At 40.2% G+C, this 13,025-nt stretch overlaps 1 protein-coding gene across 4 annotated transcripts in view; it reads right to left on the bottom strand.

The window, feature by feature from the left end:
- Positions 1-13,025, bottom strand: part of LOC137979055 (tRNA (32-2'-O)-methyltransferase regulator THADA-like) — a 94,978-nt gene that overhangs the window by 75,117 nt on the left and 6,836 nt on the right. For all 4 annotated transcript variants that reach the window (XR_011118253.1, XM_068826220.1, XM_068826222.1 and 1 more), the window contains exons 3-6: positions 10,273-10,409; positions 9,712-9,805; positions 9,444-9,510; positions 6,912-6,944 (exon numbers count right to left, since the gene is read on the bottom strand). Coding sequence is in view for 3 of the 4 variants with exons in the window: in XM_068826220.1 (XP_068682321.1) it covers positions 6,912-6,944; positions 9,444-9,510; positions 9,712-9,805; positions 10,273-10,409 (331 nt within the window). In the remaining variant the exon portion in view is untranslated. The remainder of the gene's footprint in view (positions 1-6,911; positions 6,945-9,443; positions 9,511-9,711; positions 9,806-10,272; positions 10,410-13,025) is intronic.

Genomic DNA, 13,025 nt, shown 5'->3' with positions numbered 1-13,025 from the left:
CTTTCTGCAATCCGGCAACAGGTACGTTTGCTTGGGTAGGCGTTGAAAATGCGGAATGCATCCTCCTAAATGACTTTAGGTGGTCAGCGCAAATTATTCCGTGGCACGATCTATTGTTGATGTTAGAAGGTGATGCAGTCCATTTGCCCGCGCCAAAGACCCATTATTCTACCGACATCTGTTTGCAAAGAGACACTCCGATCTTTGCCACAGGAAAAGGTCCCCTAATCTATGTCAAGAATGGAGTAATTGACCAACAAGAAACGGAAATGATGTGCTCAAGGTGGAGAAATTTGAAGCTGCATTATCAAGTTCCACGCGAGGCGCAGCGGGAAATATCGCCCTGCCGAAAGTGCTTTTCTAAACTCGTTGTGGGTCGCCCTTAGAAACCGTGGACGCACAAAGACTGAATTTGGCCGTCAATTGTTATCATTGGAAACGTTTTGTTAAGGCACTACACATTAAGCAACTTTGCAATGGTTCACATCGGTTCACATCGGTTCACAACGGTTCACACAACGTGGATAAAAGATATCGTTCCCCTTTCTTTTATCGGGCATGTGAACCGTTGTGAACCGTTGTGAACCGTTGAAAATTCAAACATTTCATCATGTGAACCGTCTAGCGTCACTGAAAAATAATGTAAACCGTTTAAAACGAAGTTTCCAAATGTAATACATTTGAATGGTCAAGCAAAGCGCTACAATTTCGTCCACCACCACGCACGCTCTCTCGCAAATCTAAAAGGTCTTGTGCTTTCGCTGTTATTCTTTGTTTTGGTTTGGCATGATTTTTTGGGTCGTTTGTTTGTTTGTTTTTCATTGTCTCTCTTTGCTTTCTTTTTTTCTGGAAACGAGTGCGAAAGTAGCATATGAAACGTCAAGTTCATAAACTGCATGTTTTTAAAATGTTTATCACCGCTGTTTATGTTATATTTTTAATCGAACGAGTACGAAAAACTCATTGTACTCCACGTATATATGATTCGATTCAGTGAACCCGCTTTTTCGAGGAACGTACTTTTCCAAAATATGTCACGCATTTTTGGTTGGTTCATTACCAATTTTAATCCATTCTGTTGCATAAGATGAAAACTTGTTTTACAATTAGTTGACTAACTAAAATGTCACGCACGTTTCCAACGCTATACCGTAGTGTCACGAAACAAGTGCCAATAATTTCGAGTGTAACAAATATTACAAAGAGTATGCTAAGTATCAAACAAAAGCAGTTGTAATAACTTGAAATAAAATACTCAATATTTAGTTTTCCCACCTTTCTTGCTTATGATTAAATCCATTCTTTTGTTCATACTTTCGATAATTTTATCAATTACAGCCTTATCCACACTCAATATTGTTTCTGTTACGCGTTTCGAAAAGGCTGGAAAACCTTCCCAAGTTATGTTGTTCGTGATGGCGTCCTTTCTTAAGCAGTCTTTTACGAGTTTAAAAAAGTTCTCGATGGAATTTATATCTGGACTCCTTGGAGGGATAGAAAGTAGTTCGGCTCCCAATACTAGCCAGGAGCAACGTGCCAAAGCGCTGTTTTGGCTCGGATCTCCGTCTTGGATCCAAAGCTTGGAGTCCCCTTTGTTTGCTTTTTCAAACATGTTGCCAAATTCTCTTTCGATAAGATCTTTAAAGTACTGCCCGTCCAACTTGTCGTATTGTTCGCAAAGGACTACACCTTCTCGATAACTGATCGCTACCATGAACTTGGCCATCCGCCCGCCAGAACCACAATGAGACCCTTTCGCTGTGCATCCAATACTTAGGCCCTCTTCAGGTTTTCGCCAAATGCGAGCCTGCGTTGATCGAGCCTGATCAGCTGGATTATATTTGTGTACGAAACTAACCCCGTCTAGATAGAAAGCGACTTGTTCAGTCCACAAAGCGCTGGTATAGTCACGCTTTATGCTACGTGCAAATTTCAGCCTCCTTTCGTGATCTGCTTCTGTTAAGATTCCTTTTCGACGAGCTTGTATGTACTTGTAGCCATGTCTGTGTAGCAGACGCCTCACCGTTTTACTGGAGACAGTTCTTGCATCTATTCCCGCTTCCACCATCAGCCTCTTGACAGAAAAGGAACCCTCTTGTCTTCTAAGGACATCGATCTGTCGCAATAGCAACCGCTCGTCGCGTTCACTAAGTTTTCGAGGACGTCCCCTGCGCTGAATATCTTCTTCACGCACATTTCCTTTTAAACCCATATTTTCGTCCTTTAGAATTCGGTAAAGCGATGCACGAGAAATATTGTATTTCCTCGCTATGTCTTTTTTTTTGGCGCCATTGTTTTCCATAATAAAGCGTAAATATGCGCGTATTTCCGCACGAATAACGCCGTGAAAAACCATTTCGTTGAAAACTTTTTGGCAATATTGAGTCCTTTATGACGTAATAATTGCTGCCTTATGCGCGTGACGGGTCTTTTCGTAGAAAAGTCTTGTCGCTAAGTATGCTGGGTACACAGCACATTTTGTAGATGAATTCACTTTGCCTAAAATTCATATCTTTCTTAAAAGCATCACATTCAGACAATGCAGGTCAAAAGTAGTTGGGACACCTGTCCAATAATCATGTATTCCAAGTAAAGTTGGCTTTTTGGGGTCACAATTGGAGCGTACCACCCCCCTCCCCCCCAAACAATGTTGGAAGATGCAGATAAACAGTATTTTTGTTGAAATCTGTGTTGTAGTGTCAAATCTCAACATTGCTTGGGGGGGAGGGGGTGGGGGGAGATTATTTCAGTAGTATCTCGCTAAGTGTCCCAACACTTTTGACCTGCATTGTCCGAGCGAGAAGCAATTAGCATACATTGTCTTCAAGGTGTTTTCTCAGCAAGCTATTGACGTTTGCATAAACATTATTTTATCTTGACAAAACAAGGGGGAAACAAAGTGCTATTTTCGCCATTTTCATGTTATTTACAGCGAGGAGAATAACAATTGGGTGAAACTGTTCTTGTTAGGCATTTCATATTATGGAAATGGCGTGTGCGTGGGAAAGAAATTTGGTTAGTATTTAGTCCTCTTATCAGGAGGGCTCAAAATCACTGCCATGGACTTGCTACAGTGTTACGAAAGTAATAACACCAGTTCTTCCGAAGAAGAGTGCTTAACCGAAAGACAATTTCGAAGTGTGTACTTGGTTACCTATAGTCAGGCAGATATGGCGAAATTTCCAACTCGCGAAGTCTTCGCGCGTGCTATCGTAGAGTCCTTTTCGACTGGCACGGCAAAAGTTGTTCAGTGGGTGTGCTGTCGGGAAAAGCATAGAAAAGGCGGAGACCATTATCATTTGGCCATCAAACTGGACAGAAACCAGCGGTGGATGATGTCGAAACGCTATTTGCAGCGCACGTGTGGCATCACCGTGCACTACTCGAATCGTCACCACAATTACTATAGTGCTTGGCTGTATGTCACTAAGTCTGATAGAGAATTCAAGGAGAGCGATGGGCACCCAGATATACGTAACCGAGGTGAACCTCGAACTGATGTAGCCAGTAGAGGCCGAAGACAAAGTGCTAGGAGACAAGATGACACAGAGCAAGGCGGGGATGGAGACGACACTCCAAACAGTGACGATAGTGAGCGCGATCGAAATGAATCAAACAACCCAAGAAAAAAGCGTCTGTCTGCCTTTGAACTGTCTGAAATTGTCGTAGAAAAGGGGATTACAACTGTTACGGAACTTCAGGCCTTAGCAAGTAAACAAAAAAGTGAAGGAAAAACTGACTTGGCTGAATTTATTGTGAATAGAGCGCCACGTGTGGTCTCTGATATCGTGAAGACTGCGTGGGACATGGAGAACGCGGACGCGATACTACAACGTTCGCGAAAGAGCAGAATGCTGCTGCTAGAAGAGGCAGGAGAAGGCGATTGTGTAGACGGATGCGATGGCCAGTGGCGACTTTGTGCCGAGGAGATCTTGGAAAACAATGGGATTGATGTTGAGCTTTTTCGCACTGCTGTGAACGAGTTATTATTGCGTGGCCCAGGCAAAAACCGAAACCTGCTACTGACCGGACCCACAAACTGCGGGAAATCATTTCTACTAAATCCACTGAAAGTCATCTATCGCACTTTCTGCAATCCGGCAACAGGTACGTTTGCTTGGGTAGGCGTTGAAAATGCGGAATGCATCCTCCTAAATGACTTTAGGTGGTCAGCGCAAATTATTCCGTGGCACGATCTATTGTTGATGTTAGAAGGTGATGCAGTCCATTTGCCCACGCCAAAGACCCATTATTCTACCGACATCTGTTTGCAAAGAGACACTCCGATCTTTGCCACAGGAAAAGGTCCCCTAATCTATGTCAAGAATGGAGTAATTGACCAACAAGAAACGGAAATGATGTGCTCAAGGTGGAGAAATTTGAAGCTGCATTATCAAGTTCCACGCGAGGCGCAGCGGGAAATATCGCCCTGCCGAAAGTGCTTTTCTAAACTCGTTGTGGGTCGCCCTTAGAAACCGTGGACGCACAAAGACTGAATTTGGCCGTCAATTGTTATCATTGGAAACGTTTTGTTAAGGCACTACACATTAAGCAACTTTGCAATGGTTCACATCGGTTCACATCGGTTCACAACGGTTCACACAACGTGGATAAAAGATATCGTTCCCCTTTCTTTTATCGGGCATGTGAACCGTTGTGAACCGTTGTGAACCGTTGAAAATTCAAACATTTCATCATGTGAACCGTCTAGCGTCACTGAAAAATAATGTAAACCGTTTAAAACGAAGTTTCCAAATGTAATACATTTGAATGGTCAAGCAAAGCGCTACAATTTCGTCCACCACCACGCATGCTCTCTCGCAAATCTAAAAGGTCTTGTGCTTTCGCTGTTATTCTTTGTTTTGGTTTGGCATGATTTTTTGGGTCGTTTGTTTGTTTGTTTTTCATTGTCTCTCTTTGCTTTCTTTTTTTCTGGAAACGAGTGCGAAAGTAGCATATGAAACGTCAAGTTCATAAACTGCATGTTTTTAAAATGTTTATCACCGCTGTTTATGTTACATTTTTAATCGAACGAGTACGAAAAACTCATTGTACTCCACGTATATATGATTCGATTTAGTGAACCCGCTTTTTCGAGGAACGTACTTTTCCAAAATATGTCACGCATTTTTGGTTGGTTCATTACCAATTTTAATCCATTCTGTTGCATAAGATGAAAACTTGTTTTACAATTAGTTGACTAACTAAAATGTCACGCACGTTTCCAACGCTATACCGTAGTGTCACGAAACAAGTGCCAATAATTTCGAGTGTAACAAATATTACAAAGAGTATGCTAAGTATCAAACAAAAGCAGTTGTAATAACTTGAAATAAAATACTCAATATTTAGTTTTCCCACCTTTCTTGCTTATGATTAAATCCATTCTTTTGTTCATACTTTCGATAATTTTATCAATTACAGCCTTATCCACACTCAATATTGTTTCTGTTACGCGTTTCGAAAAGGCTGGAAAACCTTCCCAAGTTATGTTGTTCGTGATGGCGTCCTTTCTTAAGCAGTCTTTTACGAGTTTAAAAAAGTTCTCGATGGAATTTATATCTGGACTCCTTGGAGGGATAGAAAGTAGTTCGGCTCCCAATACTAGCCAGGAGCAACGTGCCAAAGCGCTGTTTTGGCTCGGATCTCCGTCTTGGATCCAAAGCTTGGAGTCCCCTTTGTTTGCTTTTTCAAACATGTTGCCAAATTCTCTTTCGATAAGATCTTTAAAGTACTGCCCGTCCAACTTGTCGTATTGTTCGCAAAGGACTACACCTTCTCGATAACTGATCGCTACCATGAACTTGGCCATCCGCCCGCCAGAACCACAATGAGACCCTTTCGCTGTGCATCCAATACTTAGGCCCTCTTCAGGTTTTCGCCAAATGCGAGCCTGCGTTGATCGAGCCTGATCAGCTGGATTATATTTGTGTACGAAACTAACCCCGTCTAGATAGAAAGCGACTTGTTCAGTCCACAAAGCGCTGGTATAGTCACGCTTTATGCTACGTGCAAATTTCAGCCTCCTTTCGTGATCTGCTTCTGTTAAGATTCCTTTTCGACGAGCTTGTATGTACTTGTAGCCATGTCTGTGTAGCAGACGCCTCACGGTTTTACTGGAGACAGTTCTTGCATCTATTCCCGCTTCCACCATCAGCCTCTTGACAGAAAAGGAACCCTCTTGTCTTCTAAGGACATCGATCTGTCGCAATAGCAACCGCTCGTCGCGTTCACTAAGTTTTCGAGGACGTCCCCTGCGCTGAATATCTTCTTCACGCACATTTCCTTTTAAACCCATATTTTCGTCCTTTAGAATTCGGTAAAGCGATGCACGAGAAATATTGTATTTCCTCGCTATGTCTTTTTTTTTGGCGCCATTGTTTTCCATAATAAAGCGTAAATATGCGCGTATTTCCGCACGAATAACGCCGTGAAAAACCATTTCGTTGAAAACTTTTTGGCAATATTGAGTCCTTTATGACGTAATAATTGCTGCCTTATGCGCGTGACGGGTCTTTTCGTAGAAAAGTCTTGTCGCTAAGTATGCTGGGTACACAGCACATTTTGTAGATGAATTCACTTTGCCTAAAATTCATATCTTTCTTAAAAGCATCAAATTCAGACAATGCAGGTCAAAAGTAGTTGGGACACCTGTCCAATAATCATGTATTCCAAGTAAAGTTGGCTTTTTGGGGTCACAATTGGAGCGTACCACCCCCCTCCCCCCCAAACAATGTTGGAAGATGCAGATAAACAGTATTTTTGTTGAAATCTGTGTTGTAGTGTCAAATCTCAACATTGCTTGGGGGGGAGGGGGTGGGGGGAGATTATTTCAGTAGTATCTCGCTAAGTGTCCCAACACTTTTGACCTGCATTGTAGTTTCAATGAATGATACTATTTATGCTATTACCAAGATATCCACTGCAGAGAAGCACATTGGTCCCTGAACAAAGAGAAAAGAATAGAACAACGTTAAAGTCAAGCCGATACCGCCAGTATCGCTTTCAAAGAACAGTCATCATCAGCAGGTTTGCAAAAGGCTTTTGCATGATGGGACAAAAAGGCTGTCCGATAGCCTGGGGTTAGCAGAATGACGTTTTGGGCTAGTCCTTTCTTATCGCAGGTTGCCCAAAGACCAACATCAATTATTGAACACAAGTGTGGTGTTATTGGTTGTTTTGTAAATCTGATTCCAAATTTCTGACATAAGACAGTGTTTAGCAGACAGGTGAACAGAGAAAGTGAGGGGGGGGGGGAGGCAAAGGGATAGCCTGAGATTTTAGTGAGTTGGCTTTGACTTTGTCAATCACAGTCAGTATTTATGTGACAGGGCTTTGCATACACTGAATGGCTACAACTTTGAAATGGCCCAGAACCCAGGGGGTACCCCATGCATGAACCAGTAAAGTATAGTCCGCCATAAGACATGAGTGAAATCTAGAAGTGGCATTGTTGAGGCTGGTGGGGGGGGAGTAGAGTTTGATCCTAGCTGGAATCATTGTACACTGTAGCTGTGAAAAGCAAGAACTTTGTTCTGTATCTGAAAGTGCTAAGTAATTGTCCCAGCATTAGGAGGTAACTTCTTGTAAATCCAGTCAGATATATACATGCATGTACATAGACCATATTCAGAAATGGCGGCCACATTTATAATTCTTTTGTCCACGTGCAAATTAGCCTACCAAGCCTCATTTTAGAGCAAAAGTTCTTTTCAATTCACTGTATGGTATCGAGGCTTGGTAGGCTAATTTGCACTTCGACAAAAGAATTATAAATTGGCCGCCATTTATGAATAAGGTCTATTGTATAAATATATTTCTCAAATAAAAAAGGATGTCATGAACAAAACACTTGTCTCAGGTCACAGGTCCAGGTCACAGATCATTGTTTTACCAATACAGAAACGTTCCCTAACCGTTTACAAATTGTTTAGGCCTAATTAGGTTTAAGGTTAGCTTTAATGGATCTTTAGGATACTTTATATAATGGTAAAGCAACGACCTGCGACTTAGACCTGTGTTTTCTAGTTTACCTGGAAAGTCATAATGCCCTCCTTTGATACACTTTTCAAAAATCAATTCCATTTTTCATCCAAATAGTTATTCCATGTTTACAGTTTTGGGACGGATCCCATCGGCTGAAAAACCTGCCTCTTCCTTTTGTTTCCAGAGAGTTCTACATGTTTTCACTGAAACCCATGGCAGAGGACTTGGACAAGTTTCACATGCACCTTCTGATTGAAGTGATGTCAAATTTTCACTGAAAAAGTTACTTCAAAGAGCCATCTACACAACCTTTTTGCAGGGCTCTTAACTAAAAAGCTTCCTCTATAGGAACCATTGCCTTCCTGTATTTAAGGTCTCGGTAAATGAAAATTTTAGTACATCGCTCGATTTTATTTTTTTTGGATTTTTGGCAGAGTGGGTCAAAAATTTTATTTTGGCAGAAAAAGAAAATCAGAAGGTGCTTTTTAACCCTTCAGTTTCTTTGCATAAATCGCGCTCGAGATTCGACTTTTTAGTTTGAAATGCAATAATTCCGCTAATATGAGACATGCAAATTTCCTCACACCCTTTTTTAGGTCTTTTATCTGTCAATCAAATGCAATAAAAAGGGGGTGAATATTAACAATGCGAAAGGGCTGGAGTTTCAGCAGTAAACTCGATACCTCTGAGTTCGAGAGCAAAAAAATTTTAAGCGCCTTTTGAAATTCGATGAACTAAAATCGTTTATAAGGTAATTTTAATTAGTCTTTTAGCTTTAATTTGATATATAACTTGCCTTTGTAGCGAAAATACTCGCACGACTTGTTTTCATTTACCGAGACCTTAGGAGCTACTCCCCTTAATGGTGTAATTATATTAATAAATTATTATTTGTTCAAAAATTAAATTTTCCATCAGAGAACATACAATACATCAGTCAATTCGTGAAAGTCCATCCTCGTGTCAAATCGTGTAAAAACACAATGGAAATATTCCTGCCATGCAAACTGTCCAGTTTTGTCTCGATTTTAGGAGAACTCATCAGTTTTGCAAACCCTCCTAAAAACTTACTGTTGTGCACACCGTTGTTGTTGGAGGGTGGACAGAATTTTGCAGATCAATTGCCAGTGGAAAGCATGTCATTTCACTATTGCAGTCCCCATACTGTAAATGAAAATCTAGAAAATATTACCATCAAACCATTCAAGCTTTCTGGCAATTTTAGTCCAAGTACATGTAAGTGTTGGAGAGGGAAAGAACTTTAATACATGTACGTTTTTGCTTTACTTCAACAAATTTTGCCACTTTGATGGACTGCCTACGCAAAGGCCATCTCTGGGTAATGCCAAGAAAACATGGCACAATCCAACAGCTCCCAATTGACGCTAATCTACTGAGTGAGGAGCTTTAAGTCTGTATGCATTGAAATCCTTTGCACTAAATTTTTGCAGACATACCCTGAGCAAAGAACTCCAACATATCTGATATCATGTCTACATCATGTCTGACAGATTGAGCCTTTCCCTACCATTAAACAGGAAAACAACTGGTTTAGGATAATCCATACATCAGCTAAAACAAGGCCATTTCAGATGCCCTATCTGTGCATGTACATGTAACACTTCAAACCCCAAATACAGGATACAAAACAAAAATAGTATTGACACTTTCTGTAATGATCACAGGTTGTGGTAATCTTGATACTGACAGCTTTATAGTGCTTACCGCATTCAAGATTTCCATTGAACTGCTTAGCTTGTCTAAAACCACGATACTAAGAACATCTGAACACCACTGTTCTAGGAAATTATCAAAGATGCTGCAACAATAAGCATTAAATATTCTAAGACAACAATGACATTACTAAGCGGAGATTCATGAATATGCTGAGTTCAAGGGCAGTATCCCGCTACTTTACTCTACAGGATGACACTAATTTTGTGTTAACGAAAACCAAAAAATGATGCTATGGTTCAGTTGCCCAGAATGTACATGTAGTTTTGTCCACCAACTGCTAAGGATGGAAAGGGACTGGACTTCAAAAAATAATATGTGTAGATTCATCCTCCCTCCCCTCCTTTTTTGCATACTTTAACACAGTGGTTTCAAAACTTTGACAAGTAAAATTTATTTGATATTTTCTCTTAGATGTATCTTTGGACTGAGTAGAATGCTATAAGTGTCAGATAAAGCACTACCATACATGTAACTAGTAAAATTTTGACAAAGCCCTTTAAAAACCAACCCATGCGTTAACATGCAAGTATCAAAATACATCTACAGTACCTTGCTACAATTTTCCTGGAAGGATTGTTTATGTTGCATGTTACAAATACTTCAGCTAAAAATCTCAGACATTTCTTCAAGCCATTGGGTGGTAAACTTTCAATGCCACACTCCGTACCTTGAAGAATAGTTCCAGCCTAAACAAAATGAGAAACCAGAGACCTATGAAACATGACATCTGCATGGAGCAGTGAACTTAACTTCCACATTACTTATTAGACAGTTGTTTAATCGTATAATAATTATGTCTAACTGTAGTTATTAGATGCATATGTACACTGTTTAAGGAAGTTTAAAATGTGTTGTAAATGTCTAGTTTAAATCATCAATGAACTATATTATTTACTTGTTTGTTTCAATCTGTAACAAGTTCGGTTTCAGATTTAGCATTGATTAGTTAATTTGGCTTTGCCTTGTAACAAGGGCTTCCAAGGAGGGCTTCCACAAGAGCTATCCCTAATGATATAATTATATTGTCAATAAGTGTTGCAGAATGATCAGCACAAAATAATGACCAGCTCCCAATGTCAGCTCAGTTGGTTAGAGCATCACACCTGTATCACAAGGTCACGGGTTCAAACCCTGTTGAAGTCTTGAATTTTTTAGGCTTCTGTCTATGCAATTGCTAAAATTGCGTCTATAACTGTGAGGATCATAGCTTTACTTGACCTAATAATTACTATTAGTAATATATACTTGAACAGTGGATAGAATTCAACGCATGCGCTGATTGGCTACTCAAACTCCACATGTCCTTGGCTACTCACCTCTGAGCAATTCGCGTGGAATTTGCGGCCAAAAATGGCTCTCGGGATTGGTTCAGAAAACAATGGACACAAAGAATGATACAAAAGAAACAATAGACCCTAACTCCAAAAACAATAGAGCTGCGTCCTAGAGGGATCCAATGAAATCAGAGGTTGTAAAGAGCTGCGTCCTATCTCTATTTCTGTGCAATATTATCTCACTGTTTCAGTATGTGACCCTCCACGGGGAAACAGGGAAAAGGGTGAATGCACGGGCACGCCAAAATGACACGCTAAACAATAGGCAGAGAGCAAAATGACACACAAGTTTGCCAGGAGTGTGTCACACAACAAGCTTATAATAATTTAAAATTTCCCTTTGTGTGTATTGCACGGTAAAAACAAAGCAGCGTGTCCTATTTAACAATTATAGAGTGCAGAGTTCGCTGCTGGCTGAAATGACACGCTATTAGGAAAAATGGCACGCTAGTGAGTAAAATGACATGGGAGCTGTGTCCACTAGGCTAATAATAATTTCTTCTCATCTTACCGTAACGGTTTCCTTAGCTTTCTCAAGTACTAAATATACTAAAACAACTATTTACCTCAGTGTCGTTGGCTAGTGGTGGATATTTACTTTGCCGTTTCGTGGCTTGATAAATATCCACCACTTTAATTAAGACACCTCCAATTCGGTGAATAGTTGTTAACTATCAGTAGCCCCATCAATCCACCAACAACACCTAGAACCATACTATTTGTAAACAGACTACAGTGCATGGGTTCTAAAGGGTCCCAGCCAGGAGGGAGGGGAGGGGGGGTCTAGCAGCAAAGCCTGGAACCAAGTTTACATGATCGCCCAGTTACGAAATTTGACTAAGTGAGACCGAGTACTGCTTTTTTTACAAACAAACAGAAAACAGAGCGATATTACAGGAATACATGTAACTGCTGCCAAGAAACATTGAAACAAGGAAAATTCCATATTTCATTTGTAACACACTTTCAACAGTCGAGCATATATGTATTTATCATGGGTTACGTAACCTCCCTTGGGTGTTATGTGACACTTTGTCACAATGCTTCATTAGCGGTGTGTTGGTATATATACTGCATTGTCTTCATTTATATTCATTCGAGTCATACGACCGCCTCTTCACCCTCTAAATTAAATACCCAATGACTAAATTCGATTAGTATTTTCTAGTACTGAATTGTTATGTTTTGTATCTACTAGCTTATATTCAGATTGTTGTAAGCTTATGCTATACACTATGCGTTTTTGTTTGATTGCATTTCAGTTTTTGGTATTTTGCGCAGACATTGTTGATAATTCTAGACACTTTTGATTTACAAGACATAATAAAGAGGGTCATACACGGCTCGTGTTGACACACCCCATAAGTGGTTGCTTATTACATGATAAAAATGTTTTATATTCGGTTGAGCGGGCCAGCAAATTAGAATATAACTTGAAAAGCAGCTTGCCTTCTGGACTTCATGATGGCAGTCAAAAAACAGTCCATGGTTTTTATTTCCTTCAAAATTGCATAGAGATCGCAATCAAATTCTCCTTTTTTGTCGGTGTGAAATTGAATTCTGAGGCGACAAAAACCATGATTGTCTGCTGTGTTAAAAGATATGATTTCGCAGCACACTCAACTGGGAAAACAGCCCAACACGTCAGTCGCATTTTCAAGATTGACACTCTACTTCAACCTACATGTAAAACAAAGCCCTTCACTTCATCGGACTGGATGGTGTCAGAATCAGTAAACAAAAGTCGAAATCTAGAATAAAATACCATTTCCCTGGTCAAGTGGCGGCTGACACAGTGAATGTTCTGCATTCCACAAACATACAACCATATTAAAACTGGTCATGTTCTTGAGATGATACACAGAAGGCATATCCACAGATTCTGAATGAACAGAAACAGTGTTTAAACTCTGTACTGCCACAAGAAAAGTTAACAGCAAAATAAACAATACCAAAAATCCAATTAAT

This window comes from Montipora foliosa, chromosome 12, assembly GCF_036669935.1.
Source record: "Montipora foliosa isolate CH-2021 chromosome 12, ASM3666993v2, whole genome shotgun sequence".
In the NCBI taxonomy this organism is placed as follows: Eukaryota; Metazoa; Cnidaria; class Anthozoa; order Scleractinia; family Acroporidae; genus Montipora; species Montipora foliosa.
Note: the sequence above shows the minus strand (reverse complement) of the source record. Positions and strands in the feature narration are given on the sequence as shown.